General features: G+C 47.2%; 1 protein-coding gene across 1 annotated transcript; it reads left to right on the forward strand.

The window, feature by feature from the left end:
• The first annotated feature begins 8,992 nt into the window (after positions 1-8,992).
• Positions 8,993-21,561, forward strand: MUC20 (mucin 20, cell surface associated). The gene is made up of 4 exons (XM_059391158.1): positions 8,993-9,152; positions 12,709-14,043; positions 16,320-16,411; positions 18,092-21,561. Exons 1-4 carry the CDS (start codon positions 9,056-9,058, stop codon positions 18,158-18,160), a joined length of 1,593 nt encoding a protein of 530 aa, XP_059247141.1. The 5' UTR covers positions 8,993-9,055; the 3' UTR covers positions 18,161-21,561.
• Positions 21,562-23,373: the final 1,812 nt, after the last annotated feature.

Consider the following 23,373-nt stretch of genomic DNA (forward strand, 5'->3'; position numbering starts at 1 on the left):
ACTGTAAGAGAGGAAGCTGCTACTGTGATGATTTCTGCCATGTGGCATCAGACTGCTGCCCAGACCACCATGCCCTCTGCAACCCAGGTAACTCACATCACAGGGGAGCTGGCTGCTGTGATGGGCCGAGGCAACCCTCTCTGTGTACCTTGGGCCAAGACCAAAGAGGTCCTCGACAATCCCAAGATCGTTGTATTTTGTCCATTTCATATCAAAAGTGCCCACACATTCCTCCCACCTTTGTTCCCCTTCTTTTCCTCACCACCTGCTGCTCCCCTCTTAGCTGCTTTACCAGATCCCCACAGGGAGAGGTTAAGCTGTTGGTGGTTGGGGATCAGGATGGAGAGTGGGGTGATGGGTTCTACCTAAATGCCCTTCCATCTCTTGCCATATAGATGCCTCTTGACCTGACCCATGTAGACTTTTGAGGCAACACAGGAGTCTACAGAGAGGAGCTAAGGATGTTAGGCAGCAGGAGGGGTGTGGGAGTCAGGAATGAGGACAGGAGCTTTCACCTTGTGTTTCTCAGCTTCTCAGACTACCAAGATGGCGCTGCAGATGGTTCTGAGGATGGAGAAGCCCCCACGCCCTGCAAGACACAATCTAGACAGGATGCAGAGCATAGTGAGTGTCCTAGAGGTTCTCCCAGAAAGGATGGTGACAGCCTGCTCCTGCCTCCTTGGTCTCCAGGCCCTAAAGACAAGCACCAACTACCAAATGAGAAAAGAGACATGAGCTGGGGCAGAGCTCCATGGCAACCATGGTTTTCGGGCTAGGAGCCGTGGTTCCTGACCATGGACGCTGACACTTGAATTTCGTATCATTTTCATGTGTCATGAACTATTCTTTTGACTTTTTTCAACCACTTAAAAATGTAAAAAACATGCTTAACTTGTGATCTGAACCAAAAAATCTGTAGTAAGTCAGATTTGGCCTACGGATTATGGTTGGTGGCCCTCAGCATCATCTCTAAATCACCCTTCATTCTCTGTTTTTCTTCTGTGCCCTGGCTTCAGCCCTGACTTGTCCAGAGCTTTCTCCTAAGCACTGGAGTATATTGTGAGCCTTGGGCAGAAAGGAAGGCAGCATGGTACAATGGAAGGAGCATGGACTCAAGAGCCAGAAACACCTAGGTTCAAACCCTGTCTCCACCAATTGGGACCTGGGTGACCTGAAGTAACTCCTTCCCACTACCCTGTCCTCATCTGTGTCCCAGAGCTTGCCTTGTAGAGCTGTTGCAAAAGGGCTTTGGTCGATATACAGCAAGACATTAGCTGTTACTTGGGTCCATGCAAAGAAGCTAAAGAGGGTATAGGTCTTTTTTTTTTCCTGCTCACTTAGGTCCAACAGCTTCTCCGAACCAACTTTCCAGGGATGCCTCTCTCCATCTCCGTGAAGGGAATCAAGAAGAGAGTCTGATATCCCCTGTGAAGCCTGTCCCGAGCCCCCCCACCCCACTTTCCCACCGCCAGGCCTGCTGGGGCCTCATCACTGGACACAGTGTGCTTGGCTTCTATCCTGCATGTTTCCACATTGGCTCACCCAGAGGAAAACAGAAATCTGCAATTGTCATAAACACATTTAAATCAGCCCTACAGAGTATAAAACATAAATTTGGCTCATGGAATTCATTGTTTGTGGTGGTTACAATGAATATAGCAAACATTTCTTGAAAGTGGCAAATGACAAACTAGCACTCCTTTGGCTAAGTGATATCTGCCTCCTTCCTCAATATTCCTTCCCGGGCACTGTGTCATTGCCTTTAAGTCCCCAGATAGCCTGGTCTGTGCCCTGTGGCCTCATGCACACCCACTTGTCTTCCCAGGGTGAAAAGAGAAGCAAGGGGAGCTTCCTCCAGTGGGTTGGCACTGGCCTCCTGGGAGTTCCCTTGTGTGAGGATTTCAAAGCTCCAGGAGGGTGATGTGACACCAGGGGCTTTGGGGTCTGCTGAGTCCTTCGCCTTCTCTCAGACCTCGTCCTCCTCCTGTTCCATGAATAGATCCCTACATTTCAGCTGCCTGCTCTCTAGGCCTCAGGATCTTCTTTTAATTCTCTCTGCCCCTGCCTCCTTCTGCAAGGGGCCAAGTCTTTCTACTTCTACTTCACACACAGTTTATCTTTTCCTTCTATAGTCTCACTGCCAAAGGTCATAGCATCCTAACTGGTCCTCTTGCCCCGGGTTCTCCCCTGACTGGTCTCTACCCACATCATACTGCTCAGAGAAGAGCTCTGGAGTTGCCAACCGTCACTGGCTTCCCATTGTCTCCAGAACAAAGGCTAGCTTCCCACATATGGCTGCAGAGTGCTCCATAGGGGGGGCCCAAGGCACATTTCTGGCTTTATCTCCTGTTAGTCCCCTTCCCCAATTCTATGTTCCAACTAAATGGAATGACCCATTGTCCTTGTCCATGCCTCCCTCCAGGCTTTTGCTCATTTTTTTTTAAAGATTTTATTTATTTATTTGACACAGAGAGAGAGGTCACAAGTAGGCAGAGAGGCAGGCAGAGATAGAGGGGAAGCAGGCTCCCCTCTGAGCAGGGAGCCTGATGCGAGGCTCAATCCCAGGACCCTGAGATCCTGACCTGAGCCGAAGGCAGAGGCTTAACCCACTGAGCCACCCAGGCGCCCCTGCTCATTCTTTACACTGGTTTCTAAGTAAATGCTTATGGCAAAGGATGCCCTGTCAGAGCCCAGTTATCCACCAATGGTTCTGTTTTAGCTTAGTTTCTCTGAAAGCAGAAACTGAATAATTTATTTGGGAACAGAATTCCAAAGAGCAGGGGTGAGGAAAACAGGAAGTGACACAGAGAATAAGGGAGAGCTAGCACAAAGATGCATTATCCAGTTAGCCCAGCCATGGCTGACAGCTTGATCCTGTGGGGACTTCTAAACAACCTATGAAAAGTTTTTGGAGAACCATCTTTCCTGGAGATGAAATAGGAAACGTCTATCCATCACCTCCCATTCTCATGGTTTATAGGTTGCTTCACTGGGTGCTAATTCTCTTGGTTCTTTCTTGCTGGTGTGTGAGAGCAGAGCAGCTCCCAGAAACGTACCAAGACTTAGCGTCAGGGAAAACCTGGGAGAGAGCAAATGGAACGTGGCAAGGCACTTCGGGAAAGCTAGTCACTGTAGCAGAGGCTGGAATAGGAAGCAAGGCCAAAAGGATTTGAATGGTGAACAAAAGGTGTTCCACCCCCTGGCTTTTGGGGACACAGGCTTTATTGCTCCAGCTCTTCCAACCACAGATTTTTACTCCTGCCCAGGGACAGAGGAGCCTGGGTGAAGGGACAGCCCTGGGCCCTGTTTGAAGAATGCACCTCATACAACCAGAACCTGGGTTCTCTCTTCCTCATTAGGAAGTGCTTTTCTGGTGAGGTTCTGTGGAATGCGTTGGGATCATCCAGTGGGTCTCATAGAGAGCCCAAAGATGCTGATTTGTGGGCTTTTTCTCCTCTCTTCACTCAGTGCTTATTTTCCTTCCAAAGGTTCAAAAACTCCATCTCCTCTTGTTGCTCCTATATCATCCCTTTATCTCAGCTAGAGTGCCCATAGTTAAGTTTATCCAAATTGAAGAGACAGTTTCTGAGATATTCTAGCCCTGGCACAGATTTCGCTCTAGTTATGTGTGTGTGTGTGTGTGCACGTGCGTGTGTGTGCATATGTGCATGCATATTTCATTTCTATCTGGCTCTCCATTCTCCCTCCCTGTGTCTTCTAGACACCTTCCCTGTGAAAGTCAATTCCCTGGCAGCAGCCTATCATCTGGGAAAAGCCCTGTGAAAACAGAGGCCTTGCATTACAAGCTGAGCTAGTGATGCAGCTTAAAATTAAACTCATATTCCACATTCATCCACATTCATAAGAATTTCTAAAATTATAAGGACAATTTCTTGTCCTTGTACAATTTCTAAAATTACAAGGTGTTGAGGAGAGTATGGGGCAACTGGAACTCTCACATGTCACTGGTATAGTGGAAGCTGGCACATTTGATTTGGAAAACTGTTGGATACGATACACAAAATCTAAACACATGTATGCCCAATGACTCAGCAATTCCACTCCTAGGTATGTATACCCAAAACATATGCAAGACTGTTCACAACAGCTTTCTTCAGAATAGTGGAAAACTGGGGCACCTGGGTGACTCAGTCTGTTAAGTATCTGCCTTTGGCTCAGGTCATGATCCTGAGGTCCTGGGATCAAGCGCCACTTTGGGATCCCTGCTCAACGGCTAGTCTGCTTCTCCCTTTACCCTTCCCCCCCTCCTCATACTCTCTCTCAAATAAATAAATAAAATCTTAAAAAAAAAAAAAAAGAATAGTGAAAAACTGGAAACAATCCAAATGTCCATCAGTAGAAAGTGAATAAATAAATTGTGGTATACTTTATACAATGGAATACTATCTAACAACAAACAAGAATGGACTATTATTACACAAAACAACACAGCTGAGTTTCACAGGCATAATGTTAAGAACAAGAAGACAGACACAAAAGAGTGTGTATTCATAACTCCATTTGTATGAAGTTCAAAAATAGGCAGAACTAATCCATGGTGATAGAGGTTAAGAATGATTTGCCGGGAAGATATTGACTGGAAGGGACCTATTGAGATGCTGAAAATATCTTCTATCTCTGTCTGAGTGGTGGATACCTCCCGAGAGTATTCATATGTAAAAGTGCATTAAATTGTAGGATTGATGTAGTTTACACCATGTGGGTTATTCCCGAATAAAGAGATGAATGAACAAGTGGTCAGAGGGCCCCCTGGAGTTTCCTGTATGATAGTCCAAGGAATAGGGGTTAGGGTGGTGGGCCCGTTCTAAGGTCCTTGCAAATTTAGATGATTCTCATCCCCCTTTCTGTGGTAAATCTGCCTGACAGGATCTCATCTAAACACTCTATGCATACTCCATGTTTTGAACTTGTAGGAACACATTTGGACCCCCAGAGTTGATATAAAGATATATAAAGTTGAAACATTGGAGCTTCAGAAGATGTAAAAAGAAATGTTATCTGAGCTTCTCTTAACTGACTAAAGCAAAACTTTCCAAAAATACAGCTGCCATTAATCTTCCTCTGAGTGATTTCCTAGCCCATTCAGCTGCCATGGAGACAGACTGCCTAATAGAACTTTCTATAACTTCCTAGGGAAGCCCTAAACCCCTCCCCCACCTCTTTCACTCCTACTCCTTCATTACATTTGATATACAAATCTTGATCTCTAGTTATTCAGTGAGTTATTCAATACTGAGCAACTTCCTGGGGCCCATGTCAATAAACTTGGTCTTTTCTCCTGTTCATCTGCCTCTTCTCATTTATTTGGTGGGTCCTCAATCACTGGACCCAAGTTGGAGGAGCAAAAGTCTTTTTCTCCCTACAAATCCAGAACAACCTAGCTGTGGCCTATAATTCAGTGGTCGAGCAGGTTTACAACCTTATATTTCAAGGATATTTGGCCAAGTTGACTCTTTTATCAGACTCTTGGCAGACTGGTGCTTAGGACTTGACTTGATAACACTTGTCCTGAAACAGATTCATCCCTACAATATGCATTGGTTTCATTGTGGGGGGAGGGGTTCTAAATACTCTGATGAAAAAGCCAGACCCAAAAGGTACTGACAGCTCTATTCTTCCAGTTGTTCAAGCTGAAAAGTTTGTACTTTTTTCTCTTTTCTTTCTCCCTCTCTTTCTTTCTTTTTTTAAAGTAGGCTCCTCATCCAGTGTGGGGCTTGAACTCACAACCCTGAGCTCAAGACCTGAGCTGAGATCAAGAATCAGACACTTAACCGACTGAACCACCCAGGCACCCTGAAAAGTTTGTACTTATTCTTGACTTCTGTTTCTTTGACATCCCACATCAATCTGGCAGGAAACCATGTGGACAGTATTCTCAAAATATATCCAGAATCTGACCAACTCCCACCATGTCCTCTTAGGGCCACCCTCATCTCTTGCCTGGACTAGGGAAAAAGCATCCCATTCTTAGCCCAGCTGCCAGAGTGATCCTTCTAAACTGAGATCCCATCACTCCTCTACTAAAAAACTTCCCAGGGGTGGTTCCCATCTCACTCAGAGTATCAACCCTAAGGCTGACAAGGCCCTTTTTCATCTACCCTCCCCATCACTCTGTCCCCCTTCACCCCCACTTTGCCCCCTAGCGTGGCTCCAGTCCAAGGCCCTTTGATGCTCCTTGGACCTGATCCTGCCTTAGGCCTCTGGACCTTTCCCTGGGCTCCCACTGCTTGGAATGCTCTTTCTGAGGTATCCACCTGGCTAACGGTCTCACCCATTTCAGATCATCACTTAGATCTCACTTAGATCTTAGATCTTAGATCTTGCTATTTAACACAGCAAACTGCACTTCCCCCCTGCCTCCCCAATACCTGATTCTTCTTTTTCCCATAGTATTCATTCCTACGTAGTTCACTTATTTATTGTGTTTATTGTTTGCCATCTCTTTCCACTAGGAAGTTGGTTTCATGAGGTCAGGGATCTGTTTTACTCCGTGACATATTCTAAATGCCTAGAAGAGTGGCTGGCAAATAGTGGGTGCTCCATATATGTTCGTTAAGTTAATGAAATCAGCTTCTGATGCTCATTCAGGGTGAGAGCTGAATTTGGCTGGGAAGAACAAAAAGGTCTAGAAACTTTCAGGATTTGATTATTATGGCCCCAGGGTCAGTAGTCATGTGCTCAGGTTTGGAAATCCCCCCAGACATAGAGGAAGATGGACCAGACAAAATCCTGCAAACTCAGGGAAATATTCAACGGGGCTTCCCTGCCAGTGGGTTCCTGGTTAGATCCCATCATAGGCAACTGGGCTGGAGATGAGTTGTTGGTTTAAATGATAGCAAGAGAAAGGAAATGGTGACAAGTCTGTGATGGGCATGAGAAAGGCACCTGGCATGCTTCAGTCTGTGGATTAAGCCACTGGCTGCTGGAATGAGGAACTCCTTCTCCCAGCCGGGGTGGGGCAGAGAGCCTGTCCAGGAGGGGAGGGAACTAGCAGAAAGGAGCTATGCATTCTTTCTTTTTCCTTTTCTTCTTCTTTTTTTTTTTTTCCCTTCCTTCCTTCCTCTTGCTTTCTTCGTTCCAATGAGTTATTTATTTGTAACTGGAGGTGTTTTCTTTTTATTCCCTTCTTTACCCACATCCCTATCTGCCTCTCCTCTGGCCACCACAGGATTGTTCTCTGTATTTATTCAAGAGTTCTCTGTTTTTGCTGGAGTTTCTTCCGTCTTCTCTAGGGTGAAGCCCCACAGTGGATTGCACACACGCATGCATGCTACTAGACGGGCCAAACAGAATTCAGGTCATTGCTGTGGCCCCGGGGCCTCCCCTCCACACCAGAAACCCCCAAAAGGCAAATCCATCCTCCCATTTGATAAAGTGAAGGATTTAGGTTGAATGGGAGGGTAGAAGGGCTCAGCCTGTCCGGAGTGCTCTACAGATCAATGGTGTAGTTGGAACTGGGTTTCAAGATCTCAGACTGCATGCTGGACGGTGTCCTGGGTGGACCCCCTCAGCCTCTTCTCACAGAGTCTTTCTCCCCCCATGTTCTGGGATGACGCCCTCCAGGCAGCAGAGTTCTTAATCCCAGCGCAGGGTGAAGTTCTAGAAGACAGCGTCTCACACCCAAATGCAGAACCTCAGACTGCGTGGCCAAGGGGATCTTATTGATGGAAGCCCAGCGAAGGCAAATAACTTGTCCAAAATTACACAATTCTTGGGCCACAGTTAAGGATGGAGCCGGAAACTGAACTTAGGTTTTCTGATTGCACTTTGAAGTTCCTTCCAGCAGTGGGATTTTGTGATTTCTCGATGCTGAGCCACTCTACTCTAGAGTGGTTTTCATCACAAAACTCTGATCCTGAAATCCCCAAGGTACTTTGTCTGCCACTGGTAGTGGCCATGACAGCTCATTCCTTGGCCTCTGGAAGGGCTAAAATTCTTTTCTAGGGCATTTGGAAATATATTCTTCAGCCTCACTCCCCTTCCTGTGACCAAATCCCATAAGCTTCCTAGTCATCACCCTTACATTTCCCTCTTCCCGGGGCCCTGTACTCTGACCTGCACACCTATGCTTTCCCTTCTCCCAGCTAGTGAGCCTTCCCCATCCCACACTCCAGTCTGGCTCTGGACGTGATCCTGACTCTGACAGGGATGCAGAATCACAGGAGTCATTAGAAAGACGTTAGAGGTCAGAGTCCCGCTCCGCCCTGCCTCCTGCAGACCTTGGGGGGCTGTCCGTTCTCTCTGTTGCTTGAGGATCACGGTAGATGCCAGAGTTCTCACTTATTTACTTATTTTAAGATTTTATTTTATTTTATTTTATTTTATTTTCAGTGGGGCGGGGAGGGAGAGCCAGTCCTAAGCAGACACTGTGCTGAATGCAGAGCCCAACATGGGACTCTATCTTACGTCCTGAGAGCTCTCATACTGAACAGCTCAGGTGCAGGTGTACTCCATGAGCCACAAGTATGCAGGAGGAGCTGTGTAAGAACTTTACTTTCTCGTGTAATCCTCACAAAACAACCCAGCAAGGTAAGGACGATGCCCATTTTATAGATCAGGAAGTTGAGCCTCAGAAAGCTTCATTCATTTGCCCTGGATCACAGAGCTAATAAAGGCTAGGATTAGAAATGAAGCCCAGGTCTACTGAACTAAAAGACTAAGTCCCATGCACAGAGGTGGGGGGAGGAGGAAGGGTTGTAGAAAAGGGGGAAACATGAAACACCATCTTCCCTGGCCTCCCTGGCTGCAGGACCGAGGCGGTGAATATCACTGTGGAAATGATTCCACATCTCACAATCAAACTCCTCCAAGTGTCCAGAGAGGAGAGGTCGCTGGGCCGGGAGTGGGTGGGAGGGTTAGCTTGCTGACAGCCCGTGACATGCACCCTGCTAGCTCTCCACTGGGGCATTTGTGAGTACCTGGCTGCCTTCTGGAAACTACCCAGCCACACCAAGGCAGGTGACCCGCCCTCCTCCCCAGATTGAGGAAGCAGGAAAAGGTGGCAGCGTGAGGCAGTGGGCAGACGTGCTGGGCGATGGTGGCCAGAACTCCCCTGAGGATGGGCTTTCTCTGGGGCTTGGCCCTGTCCCTTTTCTTCTGCTGGGAGGCTGGGGCCCCCAGGAGCTCTGCAGGTAAGGAGGTGGGGGCTTCTCTCCCAATAGAGCTCTGGGTGTGAGTTGCTCTACCAGCAGCCCTCTTGGGTTAATTACAATTAACCATAAAGTTGCATCTGAAGTACTCCTTTATAAACATGGTGTCAGCTGACGCGCATCTGACACTGCAGTCCATAGAATGAGTGACGTCCTCGTGCTGTGACTGTGGGTTTGTTTTTCCGCGTGGGAGTTGGGGGGGCAAGTGAGGCAGAGTGGTGGAAGGGGATAAATCTGACTAAAGCCAAAGAAAGTGGCTTGATCAGGTTCTAACTCCTCCAAGGTTATTTCCCAGCCCAGATTTCCTTTAAAAACTAGTTTTTGTGTGTGAAAAGTCTGTTACTGACTGCGTGGGGAGGGTGGATTCTGAGGGGGCCAGGGCTGTTACGGAAGAAGAGAACTAACCTAGAGGTGTAACAGGAACCTTGCTAAGCTTGTTGCATGCATTGTCTTTTCTTTTTTTTAATAGACTTTTATTGGAGAGCAGTTTTGGTTTCACTACAAAATTGAGCAGAAAATACCGAAATTCCCATGTCACCTCTGTACACCCACTAGACATGGACTCCCCTTCTATCAGCATCCTGCATTATTTTTTTTTTTAAGATTTTATTTACTCACCTGACAGAGAGAGACACTGTGAGAGAGGGAACACAAGTAGAAGTGAGAGAGGGAGAAGCAGGCTTCTTGCCGAGCAGGGAGCCTGATCAGGTCTTGATCCCAGGACCCTGGAATCATGATCTGAGCCAAAGGCAGACACTTAATGACTGAGCCACCCAGGAGTCCTCTGCATTATCTTTTTTAAAAAAGATTATTTTTTAAAGCAGTTTTAGTTTCATGGCAAAATTGAGAAGAAGGTACAGCTATGTCCCATATGCCCCCGTGCTCTTTTTAATATTCACAATGACCCGAGAGAGAAACACGAGTCTTATTCCTACTCACCCCTGCCCACAGAGGTGATGGGACTGAGGCTTCCCAGGATTCAACAAGTCACCTGCAAAGCCACCTGATTCTGCAAGCACCTAGCCTCTAGACAACTTTGTCTCGTGTACGCCTTCATGATCTGCCTGGCTTGTGCTACACGTTTTACGTTTTATTTTAATCTACTCTTTACAACCTAAGGGTACAACAAATATGTACCCTTAGCTCCGTTTTACAGATGAGAAAATGCAGGTTTGGAGCCCAGAGGCTTGATCAGGGTCCCATGGCTGGTAAGAAGCAGAGCAGGGACTCAAACTCAGGGTCCCAGTACACACACCATCCTCTCTGCCAGTTTGAGTCATGACCGGGAAAGCAGCAACAGGAGCACAGGGCCGGGTCGGCTTTGCTGTGCTTGAGCAGACCTGTGGTGCGTCGGAGACTTGGGTGGGGGGTGTGAGGGTCCCAGTGGGTACGAAGTGGCTGTGGGTTGGGAAGCACAAGGAGGTTTCAAAGCAGGATGATATCATGGGGCTCCTGGAAAAGGAAGAAAATACTTCAGAGGAAGTCAGTGGTCAGACCCCAAGACCACTGCGTGGGTTGACACAGAAAGACTTTGATTCCACCGGGCAGAGACCGAGGAAGCTCAGAGAAATATCTTGGGCTTTGAAGTGGGGAGAAGAAAGTATATTCCTGTAAAAGCATGATTTGTGAACAACTAATGAGAGTGGATATGTCATGACTCTCCAAATCTGCGCATGGGGACAGCCTGACATTCTCACCGCATTAAAGAAGGCTGTGTGCTCTCAAGTGGCTCTTGGAGAGGACAAGGCTGGGGAGGGATGCTTAGTGACCCTTGCAGGCTTTGGTATATAAGACTTTCCCATCCTCTTCTCCTCTGGTCCTCACTACCACCTGCAAGGCAGGTAGGGTAACCCTTGTTCCCAAGGGAGGCTTGGAGAGGTCTAGTGACTGGCTTGGCTAGTAGGAGGCAGAGTCAGGATTTGAACCAGTCAATCATGGGACTCCAGAGCTAGTAGGCAATAGGCCTAGGGTTGGAGCCCAGTCTTTGTTCTTCTGGCCCAGCGCTCTTTTATCGTTCAGGGAGAGACACAAGAGGACAAGCTGAGGACCTGGGGCCTAGTCCTGATAGCCAGGGTAGAGGCTGTAATTCCTGTAATTCCATGGGGTGCTTGGGTACTTTTGGGTCAGTAGACCTCAGTAAAGACCATCTCAAATCATTGGAACCCCGAAAAGGGGGTTCTTGTCCTTCCAAGAGTAGGATTACTGGAAAACCACAGGGCATCCCCTTACATTTGAATTTCAAGAAACAAAGCTTTTTTTCTGTATGTCTCAAATATTACATGAGAAATACACATACTAAAGACATAATTTGTCATTAAAATTATTCCTTGTTTATCTGAATTTCAAATTTGAATTTAATTGGGCATCCTGTATTTTTACTTGTTAAATCTGGCAACCCTCCCCTGAAAGGGTCGTTAGCCCACTTACAGAGAGAGCCCTTCCCCCTCCGTAGGTGGGAGAGGTATGCTTGTAGGTGCATGAAAAGATCCTGCTGTAGCCTCCCCAGGAAAGGAGTGCCACCCACCGCTCACACAACCTCCGAGGGGCTGTCGAGTGGCCAGAGATGTTCTGGTCTGTGGAGAAACGCTAGCAGCATCTCTTTAAGGGTGAAGTTTTCCTCCCTTGGCTCCCTGTTACCTGTGGAACATGGATGGTGCATCATTTCAGTAGTTCTGGGGTCCCATCCCCACCATGTCAGATGAGTAGGGATGGGAAGCTTGCCCCTTTCCAAAGGACTCCGCCTGCTCCCTTCTCTTTTGCAGAGACCATCACCTACTCTCTCTCTGGAGGTTCCTCTCCCCCCGTCCTCCCAGGTACCTCTAACTACAAAACCACAGTTGTTTTCTGGGTTTGAAGGGTTTTTACTCCCATGGGGAAACATCTGTTGGATGAGAAAAGTATCAATGGCAAAGTCACAAGGATTCTTTCAGAAGGTTCTGAGAGTTGTGGTCCCTGCTCTGTAGTTCTTGGCTCACTTGGACCTCTGCCTTCTTTGCTCCCCCTTGAAGCTGGAGTCTGGCCCCATGCACTCCCTCTGATGGCTTCAGACCAATAATCAACTAGATTCTGAGGCTTGCCTCAAAAGCACTTAGGGTCATCAGAAGACATTAGACAGGCTGGGGTGCCTATGTGGCTCGGTGGGTTGAGGCCTCTGCCTTCAACTGGGGGCATGATCCCAGGGTCCTGGGATCCAGCCCCACGTCAGGCTCTCTGCTCAGCGGGGAGCCTGCTTCTTCCTCTCTCTGCCTGCCTCTCTGCCTACTTGTAATCTCTGTCTGTCAAATCAATAAATAAAATTTTAAAAAATAAAAAAAAGGAGACATTAGACAGGCAACCCCAGTTCCATGGCTGACACAGAGGACTGGTCTTCCTGATGATACCACCTCCCTCTTCCTTGTATGTATAGATGAAAAATGCCATAAAAGCAACTTCCCCTCCCTACCCTCCTCCCAGGGTACCCAGGGCATAAACACAAGAACATGTGTGAAATTAGTCCAATGGGGCTCATGGCTTACAAAGTTGGTCTTACCTAACACAGGCCCCAGCACCAGCAGACCAGGTCCTTTGGTGATGACAAACCACATAGAAGAGACTGCCATGACTCCGGGAATCGGGACAAATTCAGAGAGAGACTTCCAGACCTCTGACCTTGTCGAGACCTCTGTGCCAAGCCATAGCCCTTTGGAAACTCAAACCCTGAGCACCCAGACCTTTGATAGGAACTTAATTCTGGCCAGTGCCATTTCAGAAGCAGAGACCAGGAAAACCAAGACCACTTTTCGTGCAACAGAGACCAGGGTCTTCACACAAATGACACCGTCCAAGTTCACGGTTATGATCACCACTCCTATGGAGGCATCAGCCACAAGTGGCAGGCCCATGGCAACTGGAAGGACCACAGTGGAGACTGTCATAGGCAGTGATCTTGTGGAAGCTGTCTTTGACACCCTTTGTACTGATGACAGCTCAGAAGAGGTGAAGAGGTTCATAATTGATGTCTTGACATCAGCTCACACCTCTGCAGAAGACGAGGGCCTGGCCTCAGATAGCAGCGCCTTCTCAGACCACTCAGTTCTGGCCATCACCGTCTCACAGGCCCTGGCACCTGACCAGAATGCTTCAGCTAAAGACTGGCTTGCCTACAGCCTCACTGACATGGAGATTACCAACTGCAGCATCACAGAAATACTAACAACTGCCACCAGCCTTGGGACCTCCAACGTAGCTCTCGACCCCTCAGGAGGAAAGACCCCATCTTCCCCTGATGTGTCAGCTTTGTTTCATTCCACCGAAGCAGAACCACACCTCACCAAGACCATGACCTCCACAGAGATTTCATCAGCAGCCAGTGCCACAGAACCAGTCACACCTGATACCCCAGTTGAGACTCCGTTACCTGCTAATAGCACCATAGAAGGAGGAACAACAGCAGCTGAGCCCATGACCCCCAGCACAACTTTGGTGACAGTCAGCATTGGACCCTGGGAAGAAACTGCTGTCCTCTCTACAGAGATGACAAGCCACACCGAGGTCTCAGGAGTGATTGCGATCTCCACAGAGACCGGGTCAACGGTAGGTAAAGTGGCTCCCCCTGCTGCGGCTGACAGCCACAGCCACGGAGCCACTAGCAAGAACTCCAGCCCCTCACAGCCTCATACCACAGACAGCACAATCGATGGGTCTGTCTCCATCAGCAGGAGCACTTTTCCTTCTGCCCACCTGATTATGGCCAATAGAAGCCTTGAGGCAAACATCACCTCAGTCAAGACCACAACCTTAGCCACCTTGAAGACAACCAGCAAGGCTGGAGGGAAGACGCCAACTGCTCTGCCCACCACTGCTCAGCCAAGGGGGACCACAGAAGCTACTGCAGGTAGAGGCTCCTATGGCTAGGATCTGGGGGATGTGGGGTTTGGAGTTTCCAGGGTGTCTGTGTGCTTAATAAGGGGTAGGGAGGAAGGAAGGCTCTGGGGCCTATTCCGAGTCCAGTCCCTGATGGAAGCTCTTCATGATCTTCTAGCAATTCTTGCCAAAGTCAGAAATATAGCAGAGTTAGAGAGGTATATGGGAAAACTGTGGGGCTATCACCTACTCTCTATCTGGAGGTTATCCCTCTCTGCTCTCTGGCCTCAGTTTCTCCACCAGTAAATGGGGTTGTGATGGGTGAACAATAAGGTCCTTTCCGGCTCTATCCTTCCATGATATTAATAGTTGAGTGACTACTATGCACCAGGCGAGGCCCCAAATTTTATTCAAAAGCCACAGTCCTCATACTCTTGAAGCTTCTGGTACAGCTAGAGCCACACAGAGAGGCACCATGTGAACATCTGGCTCAAGCTGTGGCCCTCTGAACCGCTGAGACCCCATGAAAGTGGGACTTACTGGTTGTGCCTGTTGGGGTTGGAGCCACAATGACTTGAAACAAACAAACAAACAAATTGGGTGAAGGTTTGGGGTTTAAAGCTTCATGTCTAAGAAAACATACTTTTTAGGGAAAAAGCTGCTTGTGAGAGGCTGCTCTGTCAGCCCAGCTCCTGGTCAGCCTGGAGCCTCCACCTCGTCTTCCTAACACTGTCCTTGTGGCCTCACCCCCGTGGTGGCCTCAGCCTGTCCTGCCTTTGTGGGGAGGTGAAATAAAAATATTAATCACAACCCCCTTACCAAACATCATGTGTATTCCAGCAGAGGTGATAGAAACATATTGCCCCACCAGGCAGTGCTGGCCCCAGAATGTTCTCACTGACGTCAGGCAGTGAACTAAGAGCTTTGCGTGTGTTCTCTCTTCTAGTTAAACCTTCAAAACCACCTTCTGAGGTGGATGTTAGTAGCCCACCTGACGGGTGAGGAAACAGATTTAAAGATGGTGAAAAGACAGCAGTGGGACTCCAGATGGAAGTCTGGTTCCATCTCATAGTCTCCTACTGTGCTTTTATTTTTATTTATTATTTTTTTTAAGATTTTTATTATTTATTTGACAGCGAGAGATCACAAGTAGGCAGAGAGAGAGAGAGAGAGAGAGAGAGAGGAGGAAGCAGGCTCCCGCTGAGCAGAGAGCCTGGCTTTTATTTTTTTATTTTTTTAAAGCACAACTGATTAATGTATTTTTCTTTTAAAATGCTTTTCTTTGGGGTGCCCGGGTGGCTCAGTGGGCTAAAGCCTCTGCCTTCGGCTCAGGTCATGATCCCAGAGTCTTGGGATCGAGGCCCGAATCGGGCTTTCTGCTCAGCAGGGATTCTGCTTCCCCCCCTCTCTCTGTGCCTCTGTGCCTACTTGTAATCTCTCGCTCTCTGTCAAATAAATAAATAAAATCTTTAAAAAAATAAAATAAAATTCTCTTCTTTATTATTTGTCAATTAGATGATACATTGACACGATTTAAAATTCAGTAGGTACAAAAGGGATCAGTATAAAATGTTTCTGTCCCACTGCGGTTCCCCAGCTACCTTCATACACACTTTCTTGTGAATAGTCCAGCCATGAAATATGCATATGGCGGCCAAAACAAGGGGGAAAGAGATATATATTGATATTGATACAGTATCAATACTGGTATCTATCTCTATCTCTGTAAATATAGAAGTGCAATCTAACAGTATTCTGGTAGGAAGAAATGACTCCATGGTGGCTGGGGAAGGCAAGGGGGTTAGGGCCCCACCAAAGGCAGAACTTGCCCCCAGAGTGGCTAGATTGGGAAGACTGGATTGAAGCTTCTGCCAACTTAGACCTGGACAAATTGGCTGAGGTTTCCCCTCTGAGAGCTGGCCTCTCACCGGTGCTCTCCCTGTCTGGATCCTTTCCCAGCAGTTCATCCAGAACTCCCAGGCCTTGAGAACATTCTAGATTTCACTTTCATTTCTCATTCTTTGCACTATTCTTTTGACTTCTCCAAATGTGGATGGGGTCTTTAGACATCCTTTCCTTCACTCTTGTTGGGAAGGCACTACAAGGAGCCTAGTTATTGGAAAGAGGGAATCCTTTTTCTCTTTGCAGTGAATAGATGTAAGATCCCATGTGAGCACGGACACATTTACACATGAGAGTGAGCCCAGAGGTGCAGAGTGGGGGACAGAGGGTGGGGAGCACAGGTCATGTCCCCATTCCTGAACTGACTTACCGATAGGTTCATCTCCTGCTTTTCTAAATTTTCAGGTGGGGATGGAGGCTTTCTCCTCCTGCAGCTGAGAGTGGCCTCCCCAGAAGACCTCACTGACCCCAGAGTAGCAGAGAGGCTGATGCAGCAGGTGAGTGGGAACTTTCTGGGCCAGGAAAGTAGAGGAGAGTTACAGGAACTAAATCTAATCTTCTTGGCTTAGCTTCTGCCTATTTTTCCTGAGTTGGGAATTCTCTTCTGTGTTTGTAAAAAAATGATTTCCCTCACCCCTAATTTTCTCAGGCCTTCGGAAGGCCAGGTCTTCTAGCCCTTGGAAGGTCAATTATATGAATGGGCAGGACTTTGGGTTACAAGTAGCAGAAATCCAGCTCATTGGAGCTTACACAGAAAAAGGCAAGGTATTGACTGAGAAACCTAGAAGTGACTTGTCCATTTTCAGTTATGGCTAGATCCAGCAGCTTAGATACGATCATCAATATTTTCTTTCTCGACTTCTCTTAGCATTTTGTTCTTCAGAATCTCTCTCCATATGTAAGGAAAGGTGGCTGTGACAGCCCCAGAGTCACAGGTACTTTCCTCTCCCAATACCTGCATATTATACTAGGGAAAGACTAGTCTTATGGTCCTGCAAGGTCCACCGTAACTGACAGCTCAAACTGAACCACATGGAATGAGAAGGACAGGCCCTAGAGGAACTAGGAATGCTAGGCAGAAAATACCCCAATGATGTGTATTCTCGATGGGGACCAAGACTGGGATATTTTTGTATAAGTTGGGAAAATTCCCCTAAGACCCAGATCACTGGGCAAAGCTTCCAGTGGTGGAATTCTGGGGCCAGAGCTTTTGGGGATGGTGCAAATCATTGGAAGGTTAGACTAGGTCAGCTCAGCCTAGCTCTTGTGCCCACATCTTGAAGCCAGGAGATAAGAAGAGGGAATATCTGGACCCTTGAAGTTCTCTTAGCTGAAAGGGACCCATCAGGACTCCATAAGGAGTTCCCTGGGGTGGGTGCAGGGTTGAAATGGGACAGCCAGAGAAATGACGAATGCCTACAGCACATGATAATCAAAGTAGCAAGTGTGAATCCTAGTCAAAGAGGGAAGCCAGAGGGGCATCTGGGTGGCTCAGTTGGTTAAGACTCTTGGTTTCAGCTCAGGTTACGATCTCAGCATTGTGAGATCGATTGGGGTCTGTGCTCAGCGTGGAGTTGGCTGGAGATTCTCTCTCTCTCCCTTCTTCCTCTGCCCCTCCCGCCCTCTTTCTGTCTCTATAAAATAAATAAATCTTAACAACAAACAAACAAACAAAAAAAGGAGGGAACCCAGAATAGTGTCAGATCTGAGCTCCCAAACTGGAAACTATTTCCGTGATCAGAAAGAGGCCTGGGAGAAAGGAGCAGGTCCAGAGCTGAGGGGCAGGAATCAGGCTGTGTTGGTGTTGGGTAGGAGTTCTTGTTGGGAATGGGGCACAGACACAGAGTTCTGGGCTCAGACAAAGAACAGACTTTGGAGCCATATAGATCAAGGGGTGAATTTCAGCTCCTAACTGTGTGACCTTGGGTAAGCTATTCTGTATTATTTTCCTCCCTTATAAAATGAAGTTACTACTACTTGCTTTATAAGGGTTGTTGGGAGGTCCAATGACATACTGTGCATGCAGCATCTAGTCCATGCCCAGTCTGTGGGCGGCTCGGGAAGGGTTGCTGGCCTCCTCGTACATCCTGTCCCACTGTCCCTTCCTGTCCATGCCCTGTGGTGAGCTCATGGGCCAGATTTGGGCTGGAAGGATCCCTGCTTCTTTTGCCCTCCAGCTCTGCCAGGAACTGCATACCCATGGACCTCCCATCCACGTCTCTCTGCTGCGCATCAGGAGGGGCTAAGGAACATCTGCTGTGCCAGAGGGGCCAGTGCTGCCTGCCTGTGGCCTGGGATACCCCCTCATCCCATACACAGACTGGAGCTACCGAGCTAAGATATACCTGGAAGATTCCCAAGAGGTCAGCTAACCTAAGGCATTACCCAGCCATGGCAGCGGGACCCTGGCTCACATATGCCTCAGTGTGTGTGTGTGTGTGTGTGTGTGTGTGTGCGCGCGAGGGGGGGGGGGGGGTGGGAGTGGAGCTTCCCTTGTTCCAAAGATATCCTTGGACTTCCTTTGCCACCTGTGTTACGTTTCAGTAAAGAGTGATCTGATCAGCCATCTTTCCACCCTCTTGGTGCTCCCATCAGCCCATTAAAATTGCACACAGTGTGGCCCAGAGGCAACCTATTTGATCAGTATGGGATTTTTTTGGTGTTGACATTTTTATGATATGGGGATTTTATGCATCCCTCCTTACTCCTTCCCTCCCTCCTTCTCCCCTGGTTCCTGGTTGGGACCTCGATTCCAGCACTTACTGAGGCTGGCCCCAGAGCCTGTTGAACTCTGAGCTCCTTCAGAGCTGGGCCCATATTTATCTCAGCATCCCCTGAACCTGAGCAGAGTGCCTGGTCTGTAGTAGGATCACAGAGAATGTTTTTTGGATTGCCTTGACTTTCAAGTTCTGGATACAAGCAGATCACAAGAAGGTCTGCAGTACTCGATTATTCCTCCCCTCTAGCTCCTAAGTCAAATTATTACTATTATTTTTAAGAAATTAAATGCAGCTACCTGATGGCTTAGACGGTTGAGTGTGTGACTTTTGATTTGGGCCCAGGTCATGAGCTCAGAGTTGTGAGGTCAAGTCCTGCTTCAGGCTCTGTGCTGGGCATGGAGCCTGCTAAAGATTCTCTCTCTCTCTCTCTCTCCCCCTATCCCTCTACCCCTACTCTACCCCTAAAAATATTACATGTAGCTAATCTTTTTTCCACTGTAAAACAAAAACCAAAAAACAAACAAACAAACAAAAAAAACCCCTTGCTTATGATTTTGTGATTTTGAAAAATTCAAAAGGACCAAGAAAAGAAGACAAACAGCAAGAGGAGTGGTAAAGAAAGAAAAACATCTCTAAAATCCCACTTCTTATGTACAACTATTGTTAGTGTCTACACTCAACCTCTCTACTTGGTCTGAGATGTCTGAGATGTTTTACGTTCAATATTTGCAAAGTCAGAGTCTTTTTTTTTTTTAAGATTTTATTTATTTACTTGACAAAGATCACAAGTAGTCAGAGAAGCAGGCAGAGAGAGGAGGAAGCAGGCTCCCTGCTGAGCAGAGAGCCCAATGATTATGATGATGATGGGGGGGGGTGATGCGGAGGATGATGTGGGGGGATGATGCGGGGCTCGATCCCAGGACCCTGGGATCATGACCGGAGCTGAAGGCAGAGGCTTTAACCCACTGAGCCACCCAGGCACCCCACAAAGTCAGAGTCTTAATCTTTCCCCCAAACCGGCTCTGCCTGAGACTTCATTATGTTAATTGCATCCTCCTGTTGCTCAAGCCCAAATTCTCAAAGCCAGTCTTTATTCCCCTATTTCCTTCGCACTCACTTTATATCTAACTTGTCGCAGAATGCTGTTGCTCTCCTCTTGTCAAAATAAGCCCGGAATCTGATGCTTCCTCATCATCGCTGCTGCTCTCAACTGGTGCAAGGCACCATGGCCTCCTGCCGGGATTACTCAGACCCTCTTAGCAGGTCTCTCTGTTTTCTACCTTTACCCCTCAACCGCACTGTAGCCCCAGCACACCAGCCAAGGCTGTTGCTCTGCAGTGTTAGTCAGACAATGCCACTTCTTGGCTCCAAACTCTCCCATCTCATTTAGACAAAGAGGTGTGCGACCTGCGCCCCTCCCCCAGCCTCGTTAATTTGCTCCCTGCGCTCCAGCAATGCTGACCTTCTTGCTGTTCCAGGAATCCATCAGGCTTTGCATGCATTCTCCTATCTGGGGACCGTTGCACATGTTGGTCACTTTGCTCAGAGGGCTTCTCCTGCAGATATCCAGCCCATAACACCTCCAACTCTTTCACCATCTCGGTGGGTCCCCCTGGCCACCCCCTTGTTTTGATCTTCTTAATGCTGATTACAACCTAACATAATACATATTTTATTGGTTTATCCTTTCATCTGTCTCCCTCAACTAGAATGGAAGATTTCGCTCCCTCCCGTATCCCTAGCATCTAGCACAATGCCTGGCAATAAAAAGGGCCCAGTAATAGAGCCTGGGTGGCTTAGTCCTTAAGCATCTGCCTTCGGCTCAGGTCATGATCCCGGGATCCTGGGACTGAGTCCCGCATTGGGGTCCCTGCTCAGCGAGAAGCCTGCTTCTCCGTCTCCCACTCTCCCTGCTTGTCTTCCTCTCTCACTGTCAATTAAATAACTAAATAAAAAAAGAAATTCTGAAAAAAAAGTGCCCAATGGGGCTATGGACATTGGGGAGGGTATGTGCTATGGTGAGTGCCATGAAGTCTGTAAGCCTGGTGATTCACAGACTTGTACCCCTGGGGCTAATAATACATTATATGTTTATAAAAAAATTTAAAAATTAAAAAAAAATTTTAAAGTGCCCAGGAAATATTGTTGAGCGGAGGAAACAGGACAACTTCAAAAATTGCTATGAATAAGGGGAATATGTGTATTAACTGATACCCTGTCTCTTGCAGAGGGAAGCAGAACAGATTTTATAAAGGAGGCTGAACAAAAATAATGCAAATATTCTTCCCAACATATTTGCTGAGCACCCACAACAGAAGAGAGACATGTTGTATGCCATGGGGGATGCAAAGCCATCTCTTCCCCACAGGCCAAACTTAGTAGGGGAGGGTAGACAGGTACACAATTACAAATTGAAAGAACTTATTTACACCATATTCTGGCAAAACCAGAACCTCCTTAATATACAAAGAGCTCTTAAGAAGCAATAAAATGGCAAACATGCCTGCACGAAAGTTAGAGTATAAATGTCTTCCAGAAACAGGAGTATAAGTGCCTGTTTTCCATGAAAAAGAAACTTCACTAGCAAAAAAAAGGGGGGGGGGAGTCATACAATGAGATATTGCTAATTGCTAATTGTGTTAATAGGTAAGGATTTATAAAAATTATAATTTCCATGAGGAGGGTGTGGGGGGAAAGAACACTCTAAAATACTGTTGGCGTGAATGAAACTGGTATAGCCTTTCTGGAGGGCATTTTGATTTTCTAAAGCCTTAAAAATGTGCATCCCTTTCCCCGAGCAATTCCATCCCAAACGGTTTATCTTAAGGAAATAATTAAGAATCTGTGCAAAGACAATAAATAATCTGTTCATTACAGCGTACATAAATTCATTACATTTATAACAGCCAATAAAGGAAAAAGTCAAGACAAAACACAGGATATCCCAGTGTAGTCATTTGGTTAATAATAACAGGGTGTGTGTGTGTGTGTGTGTGTGTGTGTTTGCTCCCAAATACTTTTCACACTGTCTCTAGAGGTTCCCTTTCCAAATTCAAAGTTAGTCCTGTTCTTACCAAAGGAATAAAACTCCCAGCTTTGTATATTAGGGTCTTTGTGATATGGCCTTGGCCACCTTCTCAACTCCGTGTCCTACAGACCCATCTCCTATGTCCTATGTTCCTTCCACAGGAAATTTCTCAGTACTTTGCAGTCACGCCACCTTTGATCCAGTCTGCATATCATGATTCTTGCCCCCAGAAGTTTCCCCCTCTCTCTGGTGCCTTCATCTGGAAAACTTCTATTCATGCTCCAAAGCCCAGTTCACTCAGTGCCTCCTTGTGGTGGCTCTCCGAAAATCCCCTAATGAGGATCTAGTTTCTTAGTCTCTTTATGTTTCTGTTACAACACTTAACACGCTACGCTACATCCTGGTTTATTTGCTTCCAAGCTTGTTAAGTCATAGATGTTTCAGGACAAGTACCGCAAGGGAGTCATCGCTGTGGCCACAGAACCTCGCACAGAGCCCTGCACAGAGACGGCACTTGACTGTCCGCCGAACCACGGAGAGGAGTGGCTGCGGGTGCAGTTGACCCGGAAATATGGGTACTGGGCTCTGAAAGTCGGGAAAATGGAATTTTTTGAAGTCAAACAAAATATAAATCTAATGATATCATTATGAATAAGCCACACTATAAACAGGCATGGGTGGAGAGCAGTTTGCGTAAGTATGTAACACCCATTACATAATTCCAATTCTTAAATAGCTTTTCTTTTCTTGCTTGGCATTTATTTGAATCAGAGATACCTGATAAAGTGGATAATTCATCTTAAATACCTGCATATAAGGACATACATGTACATTCAAAACTGATGGCTATTCTTGGAAGCCAAAAAGTATGTAAAATACAGGCTCCACCAGTTAGAAGCATTTGGGAATTAAAGTGTGTAATACGTACGAGCGTGTGCACTCACACACATGCATGTGGGGAGGGCGTGAAAGAGAGAGAGAGGAGAGAATTACTGGCGATGACCAGAATTAGCAGAAGTAATGTTACCAAACCAGCAAGAACCAGAAGGCCTGGGGAAAATTCTCCAGTTATATAAGACTCAAATGTGCGTGTGTCTATGAGGTGGAAATGCCACATATTTCATGCAGACAAAGGTGGGTGTGGACCCAAACAAGAGAGCCTGTCTAAAGTCACCGGTGACTCACAGGCCGTGATGAGGACAGCATGAGGGGGATCTATTCCGAAGAGACTTGGGCTGAAGCTCCTGCCATAGCCAGTCCTTCCTTCAGCCCCTGTAGGGGGGCTGGCCACCAGTGAGTGGAAAGCAGGGAATAGCAACTGATCCCACGGGTGTACCCCAAATTCAAATGAGTGGACATCACTTTTTGGTATCAATGTACATTTGCATATCATGCCAGTTATCTATTTTTTACCATCAGTTCTTTATTCCAGTTGTATAAGTGACCGAATCCAAATTGCACAGATCCAGCAGGTGGGCTGATGAAGACTCGTGTTGTGCCCTTGATCTGACTGTACCACTCATCAAGTGACCTTTTCTTGCTACACAGACACCGCCTTACTTTTTCTTTTTTTTTAAATTTATTTTAGAGAGAGCAGGGAGAAGGGCAGAGAAAGAGGGAATGGAAGAGAAGCAGATGCCCCACTGAGTGGGGAGCCCTACATGGAGCCCAGCCTCACAACCTTGAGATCATGACCTGAGCTTAATTGAGA

This window comes from Mustela nigripes, chromosome 2 (assembly GCF_022355385.1).
Source record: "Mustela nigripes isolate SB6536 chromosome 2, MUSNIG.SB6536, whole genome shotgun sequence".
Classification (NCBI taxonomy): domain Eukaryota; kingdom Metazoa; phylum Chordata; class Mammalia; order Carnivora; family Mustelidae; genus Mustela; species Mustela nigripes.